Source organism: Vigna unguiculata, chromosome 7, assembly GCF_004118075.2.
Source record: "Vigna unguiculata cultivar IT97K-499-35 chromosome 7, ASM411807v1, whole genome shotgun sequence".
NCBI classification, from domain to species: Eukaryota; Viridiplantae; Streptophyta; class Magnoliopsida; order Fabales; family Fabaceae; genus Vigna; species Vigna unguiculata.
The window spans coordinates 4,127,403-4,151,222 of record NC_040285.1 but is presented as its reverse complement, the minus strand read 5'-3'; the positions used below and the strand labels follow the sequence as shown (position 1 = coordinate 4,151,222).

General features: G+C 31.4%; 2 protein-coding genes across 2 annotated transcripts; one reads left to right on the top strand and one right to left on the bottom strand.

Moving 5' to 3' along the window:
* Positions 1-1,606: 1,606 nt before the first annotated feature.
* On the top strand, positions 1,607-4,320 carry LOC114190188 (F-box protein At2g32560-like). Its single transcript, XM_028078986.1, has 7 exons — positions 1,607-2,053; positions 2,128-2,189; positions 3,197-3,369; positions 3,475-3,543; positions 3,623-3,804; positions 3,898-3,970; positions 4,153-4,320. The coding sequence occupies exons 1-6, from the start codon at positions 1,607-1,609 to the stop codon at positions 3,949-3,951; spliced, it is 987 nt and encodes a 328-aa protein (XP_027934787.1). The 3' UTR covers positions 3,952-3,970; positions 4,153-4,320.
* A 1,052-nt stretch (positions 4,321-5,372) lies between these two features.
* On the bottom strand, positions 5,373-20,164 carry LOC114192117 (pyruvate kinase 1, cytosolic-like). The gene is made up of 16 exons (XM_028081720.1): positions 19,923-20,164; positions 18,730-18,826; positions 18,296-18,393; positions 14,947-15,102; positions 12,696-12,773; positions 10,533-10,664; positions 9,825-9,905; positions 8,765-8,836; positions 8,557-8,646; positions 8,140-8,284; positions 7,662-7,750; positions 7,451-7,546; positions 7,239-7,306; positions 6,984-7,083; positions 6,294-6,353; positions 5,373-5,779 (listed from the first exon to the last, which is right to left on the bottom strand). The coding sequence occupies exons 1-16, from the start codon at positions 19,989-19,991 to the stop codon at positions 5,627-5,629; spliced, it is 1,584 nt and encodes a 527-aa protein (XP_027937521.1). The 5' UTR covers positions 19,992-20,164; the 3' UTR covers positions 5,373-5,626.
* Positions 20,165-23,820: the final 3,656 nt, after the last annotated feature.

The following is a 23,820-nucleotide window of genomic DNA, read 5'->3' as shown; positions in this document are numbered from 1 at the left end:
ACAATTGCCTTTTAGACTTTCTAGTAAGAACTATTTGTTTTCTTGACCTTTTGCAAAAAGTTTTTAAACTTTATTTAGTACTTGTTATGAAATTAATCTTGCATTTCACTAATCATGCATATGAGTATTAATGTGAGAAACGAGGTTCAATTTTGATTTTAAGTGTTAGAAAAGTCAAAAGTGAACTAATTTTACCAATACAACTTATTCTTACAATGACATGACAAACAAATGGAACATTCATACAAAATCATAATTGAGTTTCCAAATAAACAGTCACGGTTAACAATGACATAGATAGACATGAATCCCCAAACCACCACTATCTTGTTATGAGAGAACAAACTCTAACTTGTAAACAATTTTACTATTTTTACACAATGAAAAACGAGGAAGAGAATCCATAAGAAATTTACATTGGGTGTCTTAGTGTGCGATGTAAAACATATCATTTATTTCAGATTTTGTAGTATTTAACGTTAATAATATGTTTTACATTGGATACTAAAAAGTCTAACTTAATTTGTTGTTTTCACTTATAAAAATATCAGTGTTAAACAAAAATTAGATGAAGTTATTTTCGGAAGATTCAATTTATGTTAAACTCCTTGATTAAATGTGTTTGGTCTCATAACTAAGAATTAAATTAATACAAAATTACAATTTAGTAGAACATAAAAAGTTATATTCAAGAATTATATTTCTAAAAAAATTATCCTAGTTTTTATTTTTTTATAAAACTTGAATTTTGGTCTAACTCATACACACGTTGAATCAACTTAGCTAAACCTCTTCAATGTTGAAATTGATTTACAAGGCATCATTCTGCAAGTTATTCGGGACATCTTTTCATAATGTGAACAAAAATTCCTCGAAACTTTCAATTGTTTGATATATACATAACATAGCATTTCTTTTATTCTTAATTGTCTTGTAGCAATCTTTATTAACGTATAAACCTTTCATTTTCACGATACCATTCTATTAAACATTTATTTTCCTCAATAAATAAAAATGTCAGTCATTTCAAAGTTTAACCAAACCGGCACGCCATAGAATTATTTAGACCAAATTACTTTCACACTAAAACTTTTTTGTTTATTTTTTTTATCTAAATATTCTATTTTTGTTTTAAAAAGTTACACTATCAATCCTATTAATATTACATATATATATATCCTTGAAATTTTGAATATATATATTTTTATTTATGACAAGGGAAACTACTAATAGTTAAGAAAATAATATAAGTATAATCTGAGAAGATTCTAATACTCAATTATTTATTTCCACATCAATAATGAAGATGATTTTTTTATGTGTAAATTTAGATTTTGCAACTCTCAATAATGAAGCCTTTTTCACATAACATAAATAAAAGACATGCCTTAATGTTAGACCTTGAACTTATCGTGTGTATTTTTAGATTGTGTCTCTCTCACAAATGAGTAATAAACAGCTTAATCATATCTTTGGCTATAAACCCAAATTTTTGCTTGATATAATAATCAAAGTGGGTCCTCTTTTGCCACATTCAATGAAGGGTGAATTATTTCACCTTCTATTAATATCAGAAAATATTATTAGCCTAATTACAATGTTAAAGATGGAGAAGAATAGTAAAGTAGATCCTCTTCCTATCTCCCTCTTGGATTTGCCTGAATCCACCTTGGATTTCATTCTCAAGTGCCTTTCTCCAATAGACCTTTGCAGAATGTCAAAGGTGTGTGTTTTGTTGAAGGGTAAATGTGAAAGTGATGAGTTTTGGGAAAATCACATAAAAGAGAAATGGGGAAGAGTGATTGGTGATGCTGTTTACAAGGAGTGGGAGTGGCACATAGCAATTGCAAAAGATGGAGTTTTGTTGAACAATCAACACACCAATCAAACTGGCTCAATGGGTTCTTTTTCTGGTGTTTGGCCCAACCTATATCTTTCTTCATACTTAGAACATTTCAAGGTTCTCAATGGTAAAAACTCAAACAATTTCATGATGTCTTTGTATTTCTCTCTTGAGACTGGTACCTTTTGGTTTCCTGCTGAGGTCTACAAGGTAAAAAGCTATAACTACAGGTTTAATTTTTTTTTTAATATTTATATATATTAATTAATGTTATGTATTTCCAGGGATTGATGATTCACAATGCCTTGGTTAAGTATGACTCACAATCTAATACTTTTCAAGCAAGGTATTTGCAAAATGGAGACCTCTTTGAATGCATGAACTGAAAATTTTCCTTTTTACTTCCTGAGACAATGATGACCTGTAGATCTTTTAAAATGAAAAAGAAAATATTATTTTAGTTTTTTACATTTTAAAAAATAAGTTTTAATTTATGGAGTCTAATGATTAGAAAAACAAAAAGTGGTCCGTTGAAAATCTTATTTCGACTAGAGATCAGGTCGATTTATAATATATAACTAAATACAAATTTCATTTTATAGGTTTTATAAGATGAGTTTACTTAAATTCTATTTATTAATATGGTTTCAAAGTTGTTGTTTAGAATTTATCTTAACAAAATTTGTTGTTTGTTGAATTATAAAATTGAATTAAACTTAAAATTCAATTTCTAACAAGGTATCAAAGTAATAAGTTAGAGATTATCTTTATTTTATAAAGAATTGTTATTTGTTGAATCCATAATAAAATACCATTTGACACGTTAGAGAAAATTTAACATCATTAAATAAGAAAGATTAGATCTAATGTTAGAAGATTAAATAAAATCAAAGTTTCAATAATTCACGAATTACAATTTTATGTTATAATTGAGAGATAAAAAAACATATTTAGTCCTTTTTAAAATGTATGGAATGTCTTTGAAATATGTAGGTGAATAACTAAATATATAGGGTTATACATATAATTTTTTTGTGTGCGTGACACTTATCAGGCAAAGTGTGAGATGTGGGACTAATATTCAAGTCACTCTATGAGAGCTTGCATTTTTTTAAGACGGAGAAAGAAAGTTAAAATTAACTACTTCTACATAAGTTCAAATTATGGATAAACTAATTTGTAGAAATGCTTTTACATAGTTCTTTAAATTTTCTATTTTAACTTAAAAAAAATTAATTTTAACTCATATGGATCACTTTTATAAATGAACTAATTATAACTCAAATAACTTTTAATGAATCTATGTTGTTTGGCAAAAGAATTTTGTTTTGTGAAAGATTTATGTTATGGTAGGTATCAAAATGGAGGTTGGAGATGTTTAGGGAAGAACATTGAGTGGGATATGGTGAGAGCTCCCTCAGTTCATACTCCTCCATATCTTCTACATCTCTCTCATTGTTTAGACACATTGAAACCAGAGGATCATATTGAGATTCAATGGAGACCAAATACACAATCTCCTTATGGTATCATTCTAAATTCAAACATTATTTCTTTTTACTTTTTCTAAAATATGAAATTCAGAAATTTTATATTTAATTTTATTGAATATAACTCTTGAAATGTTGCAGATTGGTGGTACGCTGTTATTGGTCACTTAGACTTATGTAATCAAAATTGTTGTCACTGTCATTACAATGGTAAGAAAGTTATGTTATGTTATCTTTAGGAAAAACCTATGTGATAATTTTAAAAGTTTTTAATGTTGTTGTTTGATAGATACATTGATAGTGGAGTTCAGACAATACCCTGAAGTATCAAACATGAGACGAATAAAGTTGTGTAGAAAGAAGAATGAAGAACAAGGTGATCGAATAGGTGGCTACTATGGAGGAATCAGAAAGCTTGAGAATCACAATGAAATTCAAACATGGAAGAAGCTCTTCCCTCTTCAACTTCAGGTTCTCAAAATTTTCCACATATAACTCAGGCTTCAAAATTCCTTTTCCACATATATTCACCCATTCATCAATCAATTATTCTTTTTTAAACAGACGGCACCTGTGTTATATATGCCTCCAGTGGCAGCACAAGTCCAAATCCTCTAGATTTTGAACTCAATATCAGGTATTACAATACATATATACATATATATATATATATATATATATATATATATATATATATATATATATATATATTCGAAGACAAACTCTATTTTTCATTTGGGCAACCAATATAATGTAAATCAAATTTTGCTACTCTCATTTCATTAGTTAGATTTATACATTGAAATGCTCCTTATGCAGAGAGTTTGTGAGTAATTCCAAAAACCATGCTGCTGAAGCTGATTGTTGCCGAAGAAACACTACTGTAATATGTGTGTGTGTGTGTCTATATATATATAAGCTTGTGTGTATGTAACATTAATTCAAGAAACTGTTTTTCTGGTATTTTGAAAGGAGACTTACTCTTAAGCTATATTATTTGTGCTTACAAAACATAGTGACTTGAGTTTTTATGGTATGGATAGAAACTACAGATTTTGGTTCCAATTATATATAGCATTGATTTAAAACACAAAACAGAAACAAAGGTGCTGAAAGTGTACTAGTTTTACTATTCATTTCATCATTTTTTAAGTTGCATAACTCAATATATAGTTATGGCTTTCCAACCATTGTGTGGATCATATAAAACTATATAACACATCATTTTAAGAAAGAACGAAAAGCACGGCATAAATCTTCAATTGCAACACCCTGATACGTTAACACAACCTGAGGAAGTAAGAAAAAAATTTGACATCGTACTAGGAAATAGAACAGCGAAATCAAGAAAAACTATTTTTATTCATCCGATGTATTTTTATTTACCTTTTAATTAGGACAATACAAAACCTTATAGATGGAGAAAGAATCTTCGTGTTGAAGCAAATAAAAAAAAGTCTTCAAATGATTCACATAGTCAATCGTTATATCTTGGACTTTTCTTCTCCTATCCCAATGTTTTGAATACCACCTTTAAATTTATATGAAAATAAATATAAAAATTATTGCTCATGCCCATCCATCTCATTGCTCGAGGGTTTAAATAGTTTATTGCTACTGATAATTATTTTCACGGTGATTCAAACCATGTGTAACTCCTTTATGCACTCGAAAATCATGCTACAGTAACCTTTGTAATTCCCCTTCCATCTTCTTTAGTTCTCCTTTGCAATAAATGCTTCAGAAAAAAAAAATGAAATAAGTTTACCTGTGTATAATCCCAACAGAACTCATCTTAGGCTAGATCATATGATAAAAGATCTATTATCCCCATGATTGCACTTCTCACGGAGAGAATTTAGAGACTTGAAGAAACATAAATTGAAATGTTGCACGATCAAGTGCAGTAGTATAGTTCAAAGCAACAGCCTTTCTGATTTGGGAACTCTGACCAAAATAAAGTCTTGGTGTTGGAAGATTAGAGGACCTATGACATTATATTGTGACAAGTCGATAATAAATATTGCCCATTATCTAATACATGGGAAGCAAAAGGAAGTAGATAGATACTTAAGTGGAACAATTTATACATAGACTGGAGATTAACTATGTGGTGTCATGTTACAATCAGTTGGCATGCTTCGAATGGATGATATCCATTCGCCAAGTGCATTTCTTCCAATGAGATACACATTATTAATGGACCTTTCAAGTGTTTTTATTATTACAACATTCAACAGAAAATGCTAAAACAAAGAAACCTTATAATGCAGCCTTGGAAATGATCCATGTGTTAATCGTCAAGCTCAATAATCTTCACAACTGAGGAGTCGCCAACTTTCTGGCAAACAACAACTCGATCATGTGGCTTTATGATACCAAAAGCCTTGCCATGGTCTAAAGCAACCTTCAAAATTGATTCATTTGTTCCACTTTTAGACTCGGCCTGTACCCAAAAGACATGCTTTCATGTTAACAAGTTAATCACCACAAATATACTTCAGCAATACCATATAAAAACTAAACTTTCACAGTTTTGTAATGGCTAACCCCAAAATAGATAGAATAAAGGAATATTCAAATCCAAACTAGAATGTCAACGAGATTCCAATAGTCCTAGAATATTGCTTCTGATGAGGGAAATAGAAAACGACGGTATCGTACCAAGCTTCAATATAAGAAATAAACTAAGATTTAAGGTACAATCGGTAGTAATTTGAAAATTAGTGATTAGATGTTGAGGCCTTGGAATACTTGCAGTTGGACTAGTATTTTACTTGCTATTCTGAATTGGGATTAAGTTAGGTTTGATAATAGAATTTCTTTAATTGATTTGCATTATATAAGGCACATTAAGTTTTAAGATTTTAAATATTAGACATTCCGAGGTTTTGAGATCTACATTGGTTCCCATTCCCCATTTTACATTACTAGATCAATTGACGTCAAATAATTCTTACTGGGTGTCGTGGATCTGCCAGCATAGGGAAAAGACCTCTCACTATAAGTGATTGTCTTGCCTGCCATAGAATCATAAAAAGAAAGAGCAAGAACACATTAGTTTCAAAGCAGAATGTTACAATACAAGTCAAGAAAAAGAATGAAAACAATCAGTCAGTTTAAATCAAGATTAAAAAATCACAGAAAAATAATATTTTTTTTCTCCATTTTCCCTATCAAATCAAGTTTTTTACATTGGCAAAATGGCTTCCTCTTCTATGGAAATAATACAAACAAGCAAAGCTTGCATCTGCTACGGACTTTCAAGGCACTGCTTGTGTGATTAGTCGATACACCAAAATAAAGGCACACCATAGTGCTTCAAAGAGAAATTAAAGAATGCACAAAAGTCAAAGACAACATACAACACACGAGAATTGATCACTTATAAAATCATTATTCCACTGTACATAAAACTAAAGTTATCAACGTACAAAAGCTGATACAACTGGGAAAAAAAATGTATGAATAATTTTAGTCAGTAGTCCACTCGAATCAGGCGTTTTATCAAGCTCCATTACAGAAGAATATATACAAAGCACCAGGTTTAAAAAGTATATACCAATGCCAAAAAGACTGAGCCGACTCAAGGAACCTAATCATGCTGAATATTTCATGAAACAAATTATGTTCATTTATCAATTAAATACCTCAAAAGCTCCGGTGAAAGTCCATCTAAGTTGATTTGTTTTTAGTTGAGGAATGACAACAGATATCACGGGCATGGTTGGACGGTACTTGGCAATCAGCCTACAAATTTACACAATAAGAGATAACTCAAATGATTTGTGCAGCATAATTAATTACTAATAAACAAGAGATGCACAAACATTTGAATCCATAACCAAAGCATGAGAAAGTTCTTAAAATAATAAGAGGCAAGTTATGAAGAATTGAAATGAAACCTTGCAGCCCTTCCGGATGAAGTAAAACAAATAATAACAGAAGCCTTAACCTTAATGGCTGCCCGAACCTGCATGTTGACACAAGGAAATTATTTCCAAATATGCATTTTACTTATGAAAAAAAAAATTGAAGCAAGTGAGTAAGGTAATGGCAGTGAGGGAAAAAATTAAAACTACCCTAAATAAATTTTAGCGAAAAAAGACAAGAGTACCGCAGAGGAAGTTATTGATTCCAAATGAGTCATTGGCTCACCCACAAATTTGACAGCCTTCTTGAAATAAATATCTTGATTATAAACTTTCTCTGCCTGCAAAGAGCATTTGGTTAAGAGAATGCTTGCCAACACCTTAAAAAGGTATCACACTCTCTGTGTTTGAGGCCTAACTAAGTGTATGGTTAAAAGAATACATTCTAGTTCCCACCTCGGCACAAATTTTTCCAACAGTGGAAATAGTGTCCACAGGGTATAATCCCCGCAAAGTCTCTGCCCCTAGAACAATTGCATCACTGCCTACACCGTTAAAATGGAAAAAACAAAGTAAGATACAACCATTAATAAACACCATAGAAGTGGAAGAAGTATTAACAAATAAACAGAAACAAGAAGTGCATCTAATGCTAGTGACTAGATAATTCATTAATCCATAAAATGAGTAAAAGAGAAAACATTAGAGATGATAGAACCATGGATTAGCGCCACAAATTGAAGGAATATTAATAAAATGCTGCATATTATCTATTCAGGTTGTAGTGGGATTGCAAACTGTATATTGATGCAATAGCATTCTTTCCTTCTTTTTTTATTTAAAAAGGGTAGGAGCATGCAGTGCAGCCGATGCTTTAAATCCATCAAAAATCAAAACTTGACTAAATGAACTATCTCAAGAAAATAAAACTTACCATCTAAGACTGCATTGGCAACATCAGTTGCTTCAGCGCGAGTAGGTCTTAGGTTGTCAGTCATTGTGTCCACAACACGTGTGACAACAGCCGGTTTTCCAGCCATGTTACATTTGTAAATAGCCGCCTTTTGGAATAAAAACACCTGCCAAATCCATATAGATACATGACAAATTTGAGAAAATTATTATATTATGCAGGTCACAAGATTTTACGAGTATAAATGAGATGTGTGGTCCATTAGGGAGTTGTCAACAAGTTCAATACTATGTAGTAAGAAAAAACTGCTATAAATAGCCATATGCAGACACATGTTAAAAAAAAAACCAAACAAATGGAAACAATATCATAATACTATAATCTACTTATAAGTGAATCATAAACATTGAATTCTTCTGTCCAGAATTAGAAGAAAACCTTCTCAGGTGGAAGATCTATCCCCAAATTTCCACGTGAGAGGATGATACCGTCAGCTTCTCGCAATATCTCGTCAAAATGAGTCAATCCCTATTACAATTTACAGACAAAAGATGCAGTTCAAAATCAATATAAAGCACACACATCAACAATCTTGAACTACTGCTTTCATTTGTAATAAGGTTCTAAAAGATTTGAAGTTTCTCACCTCTATATTCTCAATCTTTGCAAAAATTTGTGTTTGTTTGAGGTCACCTAATTTAGAGAGAAACTCACGTGCCTGCCAAATAACAAATAGTCAAATTTCATTACAGTGTTTTGAGGAAAACTAAAATAAAGAGAATGACTTACTAAATCAACAACACTGTACAAGTACAACAAAACAAATTTAGAAGTTAAAAGTAAATCAGATAAATAAGTAAATTACCCTCCCCTTGTGCTTTGCATTGACTATAAAGGCCCCAATTCTTTTGAAAAAATAGCCAAAGCAGTTGAGTATTTTTGGAAAAATAAATTATAAGTTCATAACTAAAATCTAAACAGTTGCTATGGCAACAAATTTGTTAAAAAATGGTTGGTTATAATTGAATGTCACAAATAATCAGTGAGTTTTTCACAGCCCATGTATTTGAATATGTTGAGATGTATGGTGAAGAGAAAAATAATAATCTGTGTGTATCTATTACAACAGTGGACCATGTATATATATATATATGTCTCAAATGCAAAAAAGATACAAAGAGATGGGACAAGGCCCAAATATTTAGTTACATCTACTAGTGTACATAAATATATAAAGATGAGTAAAATTATGTCTTAAAGAAGGTTACAGTCTATGTTCCTTAAACTAAAGCTAGGTACACCCAGAAACTAGTCTATGTTATATTGTTATATATAACATTGATCAGTCAAATGACATTCTGACAATTTCTTTTAGCCTTGAGTATGCTGCGAAAGGGGAAGAGTACATTTTGTGTAATTCAATCTTCAATTCAAATGTTTGAAAACAAAATGAACATTCCATTCAGCTTTCTGAGTCTAGAGAAGGCTAGGAATAGAAATTGATACGAGAACATCGTAAGCATCACTAGAATTCATCATATGCTAGACAGCATTTTTGAGGGACTGATTTAGTTGCAACATTTTCCATTAATTCAAGTTTTGAACGCGTTTTCATGAAAGAGTGAAGTCTTTGTAGCAAACGATATATGAGGAAAAAGAAATAATACATAATTAATAGGATGAAACCTATCAGCAATAACCCTTACATGGCGAACATCTTCAGCGTGCCTGGTGAATGATAATGAGAGGAAGTCTATATTGTTTTGAACACCCCAGGTGCTTATTACCTGAGTTAGCGAGTGAAATGACAAGATTAGCAGTACCGTAAGAAACTAACAAAACATTGTAACTTATATCATGATAGTCTTGTGGTTGGTGCAGACAATATAGAATTTATTTTGAAACACCTGAAGTTTTTTTTCTTTTAGTTCCAGTGAAAATAATTTATTTAGGTGCAGGACCCACAAAATTTTTAAAAACATACCCATATTTACACATCTAAGGTGATTCTACTTCATCCAGACAAAATCAACGCTTTAAAACTCACTCTTAGAATATAATTCCCCAACACAATATTTTAAGAATCAACTTCACAAACCAATTCTTTCAAAATCAATTTGACCGAAACCTAAAGAAAACCAATCCAGATTGTTTTGGATTCTAAAATAAGTAAAACATTCCTCACAAAAATAACAGGAATAAGTCTTTTTTCGGAAAAAAAAAAATGAGTATAAAGCACTGCTAAAATAAGCTATAATTTCAACAAAGAAATAATTACAATTTCATCCATAAAATATACTCATGAATATAGATTAAAAATTGAAAATCACAATCTAAAGCACAAAAGTAGAAAAGAAATTTGACCATATAATGTGCATCTCATTACTTTATGCACACAAATTTCTTATAGTTACCTCCTTATCCTTATTGGTTAGAGTGGGAAGATCAATACGAATTTGTGAGACGTGTAAAGTATACAGTGACCCAGCAAGAGTAGCAGAATTTTTGATGACACACGTGACATCATCACCATTCACTTCGCTGACCTGCATTACAAAATAAAAACTAACTGAGTGATGATGATGAGTTAATTATGACTGGTATAAGCAGTAAATTACTTTCTGCATTCCATATCTAAAACACTTTGTCAGAAAAGTTGAGTGCAAATAAGAAGCAAGCATGTTGCTACTATTATCCAAGGCAAAACAGAACTTTCTCCCATTTTAAGGTCCTCTGATACCCAGTTGAAATGACAGGGTGGCCTGTAGCTCAGAGGATTGGAGCATGGCTACAGACTGAGTGTCAAAACCCTCCTCACCCAAAAGCAGCCAATTTAAGGATTCTAAATAAATATAAATACAAAACAAATAATAGTTACCAAGTAGTCCTCCCCCTTTTCAACAAATAAAATTTTAAATACAAAACACTCACAATACTATAAGAACCTCCCCTTCATATATTTTAGAAGCAAAACCAATCAAAGTTGGTCCTCATCATATTATTAATCCTAGTATATTAATGGGTTTGTACTGCTGGAACTAGTGCATGACCTAATTATTTGTATATGTGTAGTAATACATCACATCAAGAAACAGGTTTTCTTATTATAATTATTAAGATATCTTTAATATCTTATTTTCTGTTTCTATTGTTATTATTCTTCGTATGTATTTTGGGCTTAGCCCATATGTTCTTTATTATAAATACAGCCCCTATGTGTATTTTCTACACAAGGGAGATTAATCTGAATCCCTATTTTCTCTATATTCAATTTGGTATCTAGAGCTTAAGGAAATTTTTTTTCCTACCTCGGTCTCTGGTCCACAGTTCGACAAAGATGGTATTGCTATTTCTCAATGAAAGTATGCACGGGATATTTTGGAAGAAACTGGATTGATAAACTCAAAATCTGTTGACACACCTATGGATCCCAATACTAAACTTCTACCAAATCAGGGGAAGAGTAGGTCAGATCCCGAACAGTATAGAAGATTAGTTGGGAAATTGAATTATCTTACAGTTACTCGTCCTGACATTTCCTTTGCAGTCAGTGTGGTAAGGCAATTTCTTAATTCTCCGTGCGAAGATCATTGGAATGCAGTCATTAGTATACTGAAGTATATTAAAGGATCTCCTGGTAAAGGGTTGTTATGTGGTTGTAATAACAATACAAGAGTTGTTTGTTACTCAGATGCTGATTGGGCAGGATCTCCTTCTGATAGAAGGTCTACATTCGGATATTGTGTCTCAATTGGAGGTAACTTGATCTCTTGGAAAAGCAAGAAACAAAGTGTTGTAGCAAGGTCTAGTGCAGAAGCAGAATATAGAGCCATGGCTTCAGCCACTTGTGAGCTTGTTTGGCTTAAGCAGTTGCTCAAAGAGTTACATTTTGGAGATGTTAAACAAATGATACTTATATGTGATAATCAAGTTGCTCTTCATATCAGTTCTAATGCTATCTTTCATGAGAGGACTAAACACATGAGATTGATTGTCATTTCATTCGAGAAAAGATTATGTCTGGAGACATCAAGACTGAGTTTGTTAACTCAAGTGATCAGTTAGCAGATATTTCACTAAATTTTTACGGGGACCGAGAATTAGTTATATTTGTAACAAGTAACCAACTTGAGGGGGAGTGTTAAGATATCTTTTAATATCTTATTTTCTGTTTCTATTGTTATTATTCTTCATATGTATTTTGGGCTTAGCCCATATGTTCTTTATTATAAATACAGTCTCTATGTGTATTTTCTACATAAGGGAGATTAATCTCAATCCCTATTTTCTCTATATTCAATAATAATAATAATAATAATATCCTTTTCAAAATCAAGATAAGAATGCTATTGCATCACTATACAAGTTAGAATCCTAACCTAGGTTAGAATTACAACAAGTTTCAATCATATGCAGTATTCCTGATATAATTATAAGAACATATCAACCCATTATCATGTTATTTAAAGTTTCCTTTCCCTATCTAAACCCTATAAAAACAAAATTACTAAAATAGTCAGCAAAAACTATTTGCAGAAGCATTGAAGATAGAACTAATCTATCCAAGATTGCATTACCTCAAGCCACACTGACGTTGTTTCACTTCCAGTAAACAGGTATTGGCCAATAAAAATAGTATCACCCTTCTTCACAGCCTGCAAAATTGTACATCCCTAAAAGCATGAGAAATAAGAAGCTAAATTTATAAAACCACAAACTGTTATTATATAATAATTTTAAAGTAAAATGGTCAAGATTGGAGCCACTGAAATTGTTATAATTCCTCAATTAATAATACAAAATTATGATTAACATTATATTACTCAGCATGTCTCTTATAGACACCTAAAGTAACAAAATAAAATCATTAATTACGGACTTATAGCCTATCACTAAATTTCAACTCTACTTGCAGACTCTCTGTTATTGGGATCTTTAGGCAAATATTAAACAGACTGTCTAGGAAAGACAACAGAAAGTGCTGCCATGAGTTCAGAAATTCCCTCCAGTTTTACAATTAATTCTTTCTTGCATATCTCAGAAGAGTACTAGTTTCACATAATTTCCTTCCCTTCATATGGTCTTTTTAAATCAATATGCATACTTCTGAGCATATTTACAAAAGTCCTTGCAAATTTTATAAAATATCGCATTATAAAGGAAAATCAGCCATTAAAATGCAGGCTCTTGTCCCCTATTCAGTTTTCCTATTCCTTTTGCCAAAAAACCAATATCATGCTGTCTCTTGATATCCATATTCCCCACCTTAATTGCAATCTTTCAAAAAAAATTTAATCTAAAGCATATCTGAATATTTTCCATGGCCATCAAGTACCTACATGCATCAAGAAATTATGGCTTTTGGTGACCACGTGCTTAAAGGCATATTGGTGCAAATTTTGGAGTAAAATTGTAAAATATTTTTTTATAAGTAACAATTAGAAAGTAGCAGAATAAATAGGAAAAATTGAACACTAACCTAGGAGTCAGAAAAAAAGCTCTACCTAACCAAGATAGAAGTAGGTAAAACAGAAATTGCTTAATATATATATATATATATATATATATATATATATGTATATATATGTATATGTATGTATATATATACATATATATACATATATATATATATATATGTATATATATGTATATATACATATACATATATATACATATATATATATATGTATATATATGTATATATATACATACATATACATATATATACATATATATATATATATATATATGTATGTATATATATGTATATATATATATATATATATATATATATATATATATATATATATATATATATATAACATGCCAATGTCTCTAAATGTCGCAAAGATGTTAGGTGAACAATTTGATCCCAAGTGAACACATGCATCAACCAAAATATCTTTCTACCAAATACACCAGATAACTACATATGAGAACAGTACTAAAGCCTTTTAATTTTAATATCTTTGCCAGAATCAAATCCTCTAAAATTAACACATAGGGGGCTGCTTGAGATTCTTAGGCAAGCCCAATCTTCACCAAAATACCAAAAAGATTATCCATAAAGAGAAACTTCTGAGCAAGGTGTAAACTAGTGAGAATTAGTTTCAGAACTCAGTCTTCACATTTCACAAGGTAAAGGTGTTATAGGCCTTCGAATTAAAAAGTAATTCATAGTAATTCTGCTTATACAAAGAATTTGACATCAGAGCAAATGGATTTCCAAATAAACTTATCCAAATGGAAAAATTCATTGCTTAGAGGGACCTCTCATACCAGCAATAGATTTTTTATTATTATGAAGTGAAAAAATACAAAATAGAATTTGCATGAAAATGAGACCAAGGTATGAAGTGAATAAATCTGTTTGTCTGGATTAGAAGAAAGATGGATTGAAATCTAGCAACACCGTAAGTGATTACAAGGAACTACCCATCATCAACTTTTCCCTTTTTAAAGTGGTGATCCATCTCTAAAATTTAGGTTCTAACAATGAACTAGATTTGTAGCAATGATAATAGCAGTTCACTATCGTACAAGACTTTCATAGTATTTTTAAAGAAATTCCAAGTTCATTGAGCATCCATTGGAACAAACGCCTTCAAATCTGCTTCTTGCTTGTCCAAGTAACCAAGTAGCTATTTAATAATATGGATTAAAGACCAAGATACCACAAGTAAACAGCTGGATAAGATGACGACAACATGCACTTGACTACTATTACAATACACATGTATGCAAACCTCAAAAAGATTCAACATAAATATAATGCCCCTTCTCTCCTCAGAAACATTTGTTAAAACTTAAAGATATAACATTACTGACCTTTGAAAGCCCATTAAAATTTAAAGGCAAAAGATTTGAACCAGCTTCTTTGTTCTGATCAGGAGTTAAGACAACCAATGTGTCAGCCTGAAGGGAAATTGGGTGCTCAGTTTTGTTGACAACCTGTAGTTCTGGACCCACAGTATCTAGCATAACCTGGAGTTAGACAAAAATGCATCTTTATTTTAACATAAATTAACCTTCAGATAGTATTTTCACATTTTGAAAGCATATTGAAGCATAAATATTAAGGAATTAATATCAGTTACTTTTATGATATACCATAAGTCATCTTATCTATGTCATGTGCAAGGAGTAATGGTTACGGTAATCTTAGTTTCCTTGTCCAGACTTTTTTACAATAGATACCTATAAATGAACAGAATGAATGTTTGCAAGGCTTCAGACTGTATTAGACAAAAGTCGAAATTTTGAGCCATACAAGTTAATAACAGTTAAAAGTATTAACGCATGGTAGCTTATACAAATAACATGCACCCAAATAGAATTAATCTATTTTATATTACTATTCAAGGCTACACGAGGATGATAATATTGAGGAATAGGTCAGAGGAGAAAAATACAAAATGGAAGTGGTGTAACTGTAATTAAAACATTCTTGAGGGAATTTGATGCTTTGCCTGTAGAGTGTAACGTAATATGTTTTACAAGTAAAAACTAAATATTAAAATAAAAAGTACAATAGAAAAAAAAAATAGTTGTGCCACGTTTTTGAATAAAAAAAATAGAGTAAGGGTAGCACAAAAAGAAAAGGTGAAGGACAGGAGAAAAAGTTAAAATTGTTACTACAAATTTTTGACTAATGCATAGCACTACTTAAAACTGGTTTTCTTTCAAATGTAATTGTCTTTCCTACAACCCCTTTCTGCATGTTTAGTTTTCAATTTGAGGCACCAAACAAAAGTTCACACTTTCCAAAGCTGAAAATTGAGAAGCAAGTATATTGGTGTGCTGGAAAAAACGTGGGTTACATTAACCCCAATGTTTTCCCAAACACACTGTTTGTGTTCTATCCCTCACCAAGCCTCTTAACTGCTCCACCAAGTTTAAGTACCCTGATGATATCTAAGAAAATACCATGAACAGCCATTTTCATCCAGCATGGGTTAGCAACCAAGTTGTCATAACTTGTTCCAGTTCTTCCTTTTGCTCCTCAAATTCAACTTTCTACCAAAAACTTCTTCATAGCCACTCATAAAGGTTGACAAATTTTCCTTCAGATTGTTAATGAGGAGATTGTATTAAAGTATTCATAAATTTGAGCTTTCTTTAAATACCAAAAGGAACGGGTCTACACTTTTTTAGTAATGCGTAAATTCTTAAACATTATATTAAATATAAAAAGATAATTGAAAAGAACGATGTGAATTATTAGAGTGTATAAAGGACTGAATAATAAGCATTAAAATAATTTAAAATGTCAAAAAACTACCTTGCTCTTTTTTACATGTAAAACAAATATTACACAATGGAAAGGGTATTATAGCAAAACTTTTATTGTTTCGTTCAGTATCTATGTGCTATTTACAATCCGCTATTTACAGTATTTCCCCTCAAGTTAGAAAATGAATATCGTTCATCCCCAACTTGCCTACAAGATCCTGAAATGTGCCCAAAGGAAGTCTCTTGGTGGGAATGTCTGTTATTTGAAGTCCTGTAGGGACATGGATTGTAGCCACAATACCTTTTCCAAGATTATCTAAAGTGTCAGTCAATTTTAATATGTTTGATCTTATCATGTTGTAATAGTTTATGGGAATACTCATGGTTGACTTGTTATCGCAATACAGTTGCATAGGGATATCAACCTTGATTGTTAGGTAATGATGACTATGATTTTAATCTAGAGTCATTCACAAATTCCTTGAGCAAGGTCTCAAAATTCAACTTTTACACTAGATCGAGACATTTTATCATGTTTTTTGTTTCTCCAGGCTACCATAGTTTCTCCAAGAAACACATAACACCTAGAGGTTGACTTTATGTCAATAACAGAACATGAATAGTCTACGTCAATATGTATCCACGTGATCAAAGTGTCTTCTTTAATAGTAACTTCTTTCTTGGACTTGACTTCAACTATTGAAGAATTTGGTCAATTGCTCACATGTGTGTTTTTCTCTTTGATCATCCACAGACTAACTAATCATGCAAACTGCATAAGCAAGGTTTGTTCTCTTGTGTGATAAATAAATAACTTTTCCTACCAATCTCTAACATTGGATCTTTTCTACAGAATAACTCTTCACTTACAAATTTATGATTATGTTCAATAGGAACTCCAGATGTTATACACATCCCAGTTTACCTATTTATTTGAAAAGATCAAGTACATATTTCTTTGAGAGATGAAAATCCTACTTTTAGAATAAGCAACCTCTATTCCAAAGAGATATGTGAGTTCTCTCAGGTCTGTCATTCCAAATGAAGCTGTCAATTTTTCCTTTAAAGTCGATTTCTTTGGTTCATCATCTCCTACTATAATTATATCATCTACATAGACCAATAGTACAGGGAGTTTACATGTAAGGGAGTGCTTTATGAATAAAGAATGGTCTCCTTGGATTTGCTTGTATCCTAATGAAACCATTGTTTCTATAAATCTTCCAAAGCATACTCTTAGAGATTGCTTAAGACCATAAAAGACCTTCTTTAGGAGGCATGCCTTGTTCCTTCACAGGAAAGGAAGAGATAATTAAGAGTAGAGGGGGTGAGTGGCGGGAGGCATCAATTGTCCCATGGCACGAGTCAGGTGGACCAAGTCACAACCGAATATGGCGCTTAGACTACTACCATCTTAAGTAGAAATAATCGCACCTTGACCATTAGTTTTAGTTTTTGACTTAATGGTAAGAGCTTAATCTAACAAATAACACTTAACTCAACTTCCATGTTGGTCAACTAGCTCTGATACGAATTGATAAACATCCAAACACTTGGGGAACTTACACTCAAAATCTAGATATCTCATATTAAACGATGTGGGACTTAGGCACCCCATATTATCCAAGTTCCTATCGCAATTATATCAAACTATCTATATTTAGCCTTTGGTTTTCTTTTGTATAAAATGCACCAGTACTATAAATAAGATAGATCATGTATACACAAGACACGTAATTTCTCCTAAACACTCTTAGCTTATTTTTAACTAGACACCAAATGACAATGAGCCGGTGATAGTAGTGTTCTCTTTTATGCTTAAATCTGTTAGTAGACCTCCAAGATGAGGGACCACTTCAGAAGAGATAGTCAAGAAGATAGCCCATTAGAGCTTGAGTGATTACATAACATTTAAATGAACAAACAAAAAACATAACACATTTACCGCACAGAGTTTTCTAGTTCTTTTAATAGCAGCCCTTAGATTTTCCAACGTCTCTTGGTGGTATTCTGGATCACCCCATGAAAAATCAAACCTTGCCACTAGTACATTGTAAGAAAAGAAGAATAAGACGAGTCATGACCAATTGAAAACTCAAGCTTGTCAACTATCACAGTAGACACATAAGGGAAGCTGCAAACCATAAAGAAGCAACACTAATGCTACTAGATTCTTACTCGTGCAATAGTTAAAGATTTTGAGAAAGAGAAAGGCCTTCTAATTCCAAAATAGTTGATTTTATAAGACAAAGCTATCCAATTTCAAGTTTTCTTACTACAATTACTAGAAAGACAAAATAACCAGGCAGTCCCTTATCTATTTGCATTCAATTGTTAAATAAAGATCACAAGAAATCAAAGGTTGCATTGGAAAAATACCAGACATTCCTGCCTCAAGACATTGAGAAATCACATCAACTGATCGTGACTTTTGGCCAAGTGTGCCAACGATCTTTGTCATGCCTGGAAAGAAACTCTGCAGAGGCATTTCAACAACCATTTAATCAAAATCTAAATTGACAAGGCGCACAAATTCTCTAGGATAGGCTAACGATGCTTGTAGTTTCACACTTCAACACCAAAATAATACACAAAAGAACAACAACATAACCCACCAGCTCCAAACCTCAAACCTAGAGTGCAACATGAAAGCTAAAATAGATCACAATCTTGTGACCAAATTTGTGGTACTTCCGTAGCAGCTGCCCCATTGTTCTGATTGTACTTTTAGTTTGACCCCTTTTTCTAACTTTTATTTCAAAAGAAAATTAAAATGTGAAAAAAGAAAATACAACCTTTATCAAGACTTTAGTGATAGAAGCACATTACATAAATTAAAAGTTTTTTTTCCAATTTTGAAAATTTTAAAAGCACAATACACACCTTCCCCTCAACTCGAGCTGGCGCAGCACCATATAAGGTTGCCAAATGAAAAGTAGTTAAAAAAGCGAATTTCCCAATCGAGACCTTTGATAAAAATCTCAGACACCGAATTCGAACTCTACTCCGACCATGAAAAGAAGTCTTCTCCGATCTGCTAACTTAAAATTCGAATTCTAAAAGGAAGATGCAAACAAGAGAAAAACTCAGAAAATACTTTAAACATCTTCATTCTCAGTAAAAGCCAGTGATTAATTAGAAGTTGACTACTGAACTTTGTTTCACAAAAACAGTTTTCAAAATAAAATAAAAAAAAAAAAAGCGAGATCTGAAACAAACAGTCCCTAAGAAAAACATTTTTAGTTTCCGAAAAAAAACTAAAGGCCGCTTACCCACGCTTTCATTTGGCATTTTCATCTTTTGACTTCACTTTCTAATTACAAATTCCCTTCCTGTGTTTAAATATTTCAAAGATTCACCAATGAAACACCAACAAACTCATTTCCGACTGCTAAATTAACAACTACCAACCAAACGAAGCATCAAGAAATGCAACTCCGAAACAACAAGCACACAAGAAAAACGATTATTATCTCATATTCTTTCTTTCATCACATAGCTTGAAAATTGAAAATACCACAAAATTAACAAAATTGAAAACAGAGAGAGAGAGAGAGAGAGGAGATGCTGACAGGCTTGGATGGCTCGAGGATGGAAGCCATTCTGATGGGTTCCTCAAGGATCAACGGACTGGACTGCATTTTGGCGAAAACTGAAGCGGTCAACTTGGGTGAAGAAGAGCGAAGAGATTCTGATAGTGTGCGTGAGAGTGAGTGACACAAAAAGCATCAAAAAATGATATGAATGAGGAAGAAAAGAAGAGAAAAGGAAGAGACCGTCCACGAAAGTAACGCAAACAGATCGTGTCCGTACGAGTGTGGGACCTTGTATTATTTTTTTTTTTCAACGTATTTAAGTGTATTTATTTTGGGTTACGTGAAATTGTGTACCACAAAAATTGATCCACATTAAAATTTATTGCATTCAAAATATCTTTTTCAATAATTTTATCACAATATATTTTCTTTTATTTTAATATATTTTATCTTTTTCACCAATAGTTTTATCCCATTGTATTTTAATGTAAAGATAAAAATTTAATTTTTTTACAGATTTTTCTTTTATTTCTCTTCATTTTTCCAATGTTATTTTCTTGATTTTTCATTTTTTTTCCTCAAATCCTTTTATTTTTATTAAGTATTTTAATTTTTTTTTCAGCAAGATATCATTTTATACTTCGTGTGTGTATATGGATAAAAATGTGTATGGATGAATGGGTGATATAAAGATAGTGTCATTTTGTGCACTGTTTTCTCAAAATGAGAAAGACAGGTTTCTCAAAAATGAGAAAGAGAGGAATCTAAATGTTTATGTATAATTCCAAACGTGTTATCAAAATATGTAACAGGACTTGAAAAAAAAAAACTTTTTTTTTTGAGATAAGTTCCTTAAGAGTAAAAATCTTTTTTATCCGATACCACTTACTGCACTTTTAAGAATGTACTGTATAGCTTGTCACGGATTGTTATAAGAGCAAATTAGTTCTAAAAAAAATTTAAGTATTTTTGTTGAAAGTTTCACATCGATTATAGATAAGGTCAATTCATAATATATAAATAGATACAATCCTTATTTTATAAACGAGTTTTATAAGATTGAATTAGACTTAAAATTTACTATATTTAATTAAACACTTTCGAAAAAAATTTCATAATGGTCTCCAGATCATTAATAGATTTATAAAACATGTTCACAAACCTATTAAAAGGATAGGAAATAAGTAATACAATGAGTTCAGAAGAGTGTTGTTTACATCACGTTGAACCTTCCATTTTAACACTATAGTGTTGTTTACTTCATTGAGGTAAGGGAGTGAATCTCAATCTTCAACTTTTCATTTTGGCATATTTTTCTCCAAATATACAATATGCCTAGTTTTATGTTTGTAAGTTCACAATTTGAAATTTCTAAGTCCAAAATAGATTCCTTTAACATGGAAACTTTGGGGTTGGGATAAAAAATCACCTCATTTTAGAGTTTTTTTTTATTATAAATAAAACATGTTTAATGTTTTACTTTTGAAATGCTTACGTAGAATTTTTTTTGTTGTTTGTTGTTTTCATTTTAATTTTCTATAATTACATTGTCTTATGGATAGCATCTTATTTAATGTTTTAAATTAAATAATGTCCTCATTACTTACATGTATATATGTGTGACTTAAAGCACATGAATAAGTCTTTCGAATTGTAAGATTATAATGTAATTGAATAACCTTTTGTTGAAGATTAAATTGAATTTGGAGATGTACAATTTCTTGAACATTGATATTTTGAGATCATATATGTATTTGCATGAATTGTATTTGTTGTGTAGTATTTTTATTATTATTATTTTGAGACATTCGAAATGTAGTCATTACGTTGTCAAATTTTATTAATATGAAGTTTTTGTTAATGAAATTAAGTTTCAAAAGGTGTATGGAAAGATGAATGTAAGAGCATGATTTCAAGATGAAATATGATATTCAGATCTAAAGTAAATTGCAACGAGGGTAATTAAGGTACATGAATAATAAAGTAAAGTTATGTGAATTTTGAGAACTACATGATTAGTAGTTACAAAGATACATATTGGATATAGAGTTTGAATAAAGGTGAGGTAGACCTAAGGGAATATAGAGTAATTGCATAGTTATCCTAGATTGTTGTATACAATTAGTCAAAGTAAATTTAATCAACATCCTTACGCTTTATTCTTAACTTTACTCTTGGCTATACTTTTTTCCATAGGGTCATGTAGCTCACAAGTTATATCCACCTGACTATACAACCTATTGGCAACTATATATATTGTTGAAGGTGCAATTAGCTTTATAAAGGATAATATGTAAATGTTTAAACTTTTTTGCACAATTTAATATGAAATACTCGACGGAAAATAAATCAATTTTGAAACAAATTTTAGATTGGTTCACCCAACTACATAGATTATGTCCAGTTCTCTCTTAATAACATTATTTGAGAGGTTCCACTAATCAATTCAAATAATTGCAACATGAATTTAATTTTTCTAGGTATCACGAGTATAGTCTTTCTAAATACAAGTATCATTAACCTTTATAGGAAACATGAGTATCAACCACTCCTGGTCAAATGAGTATCAACATCTCCATGTATTATATGTTTAACCTCTTTAGGTGAACATTCTTAATCTTTCCTTGTGATTAAGAACTCTCAATTTGAATGATAATAAAAATAACGCTCTCAATAAAAGAGAGTACAATCTAAATTCATAGGGTATACTCCATAGTTGTGAATGATATTAAAATAACTGAGCTCATAATCCCAAGGTTTTCCATATTTGACAATATAAGCTCAATATTCATTTATTTCTTTTTCTTTTCTTCTCATTATAAGTGTATCACTTTTCTATCTCTCTTTTTTACACATTATTTCTCCAGAGTAATCTAAATATATAACAACTCTTCTAAATTTGACTAGAGTGCTTGTTGATGTTTTATTCTTCATTGGTCTTCCATTGGTCTTCCATTGCTTGATTCAAAATCTTCATGGAGTATTAATGTAGTATATATGCTTAGAATTCTTCTTTAGTTGTATGTTTTAATCAATGCTTTACTTCAACACTTTCTCCTTTGAGAACTCTAAACATTTGATCGTAAAAACTTACATATATGAACTTTCAACGTTCAAATGTTTTACTAAAGTGAGCCAGGATAGTGAGCCCGTGGCCAGGCCTGCGAAAAAAACGCTGGACGGGCCAGGATAGTGAGCCCGCAGGCTCGCAGTGGCCCGACCCGCATAAGCCTGCAACCTGCGCGGGCTGGTCCGCGGTCGCATAAAAAAAAACTTACACTTGTGTATATTAATTACTTTTTTTATGGACTCTTTCATTAACGTTTCAAATTCTTGTATAACTGGAAAATACAAGTATTATGTATTTTTTAATGTGCTAAAATTTAAAGAATATATTGTGTATGTTATAGTATGAATATGAATATGATGAAAATGTTAAATTATCAGTTTATCATTCAACTCCCCAAAGTCTTTACTTAATTTTGTGAGTTTTTAAAGTTTTCCAATTTGTAAACATTGAAAATTTTATCATAAAAATTTTAAAAAAGTAGGTCAGCCCATGGACCAAATGTGAGGCGGGACAGGCCAACCCACAATGTGCGGACCTTATACAGGCCGAGCCGCATTGTCATCCCCACACACACACACACACACGCACGCACGCACGCACGCACGCACGCACGCACGCACGCACGCACGCACGCACGAGAGAATCCAACAATTATTTAGGTATTATAACTGGATTTGTTGAACATTGATTATGTTACTCTTTCTTTATGTTGTGGATTGAATTGAAAGACGTTGTGACATTGGTAAATATGACTAGATGATATTAATGTGATAAATACATATGTTATACAAGTAATAAGTAGGGAACTGCCATTGAGTTATTGATGTTTAATTTATGTATTGTTAAATTAGGAGGTTCATTGAT

What these genes read in the sequence shown, in the direction of transcription:
- LOC114190188 (XM_028078986.1), top strand. Translation starts at nt 1,607, where the DNA reads ATGGAGAAGAATAGTAAAGTAGATCCTCTTCCTATCTCCCTCTTGGAT. An exon ending in TTCCTGCTGAGGTCTACAAG is followed by an intron (nt 2,054 to 2,127) that starts GTAAAAAGCTAT and finishes ATGTATTTCCAG; the next exon opens with GGATTGATGATTCACAATGC. An exon ending in TCTAATACTTTTCAAGCAAG is followed by an intron (nt 2,190 to 3,196) that starts GTATTTGCAAAA and finishes ATGTTATGGTAG; the next exon opens with GTATCAAAATGGAGGTTGGA.
- LOC114192117 (XM_028081720.1), bottom strand. Translation starts at nt 19,991, where the DNA reads ATGCAGTCCAGTCCGTTGATCCTTGAGGAACCCATCAGAATGGCTTCC. An exon ending in TAACCAATAAGGATAAGGAG is followed by an intron (nt 9,906 to 10,532) that starts GTAACTATAAGA and finishes TCGCTAACTCAG; the next exon opens with GTAATAAGCACCTGGGGTGT. An exon ending in TGGCAGATCCACGACACCCA is followed by an intron (nt 5,780 to 6,293) that starts GTAAGAATTATT and finishes TTTTGGGTACAG; the next exon opens with GCCGAGTCTAAAAGTGGAAC.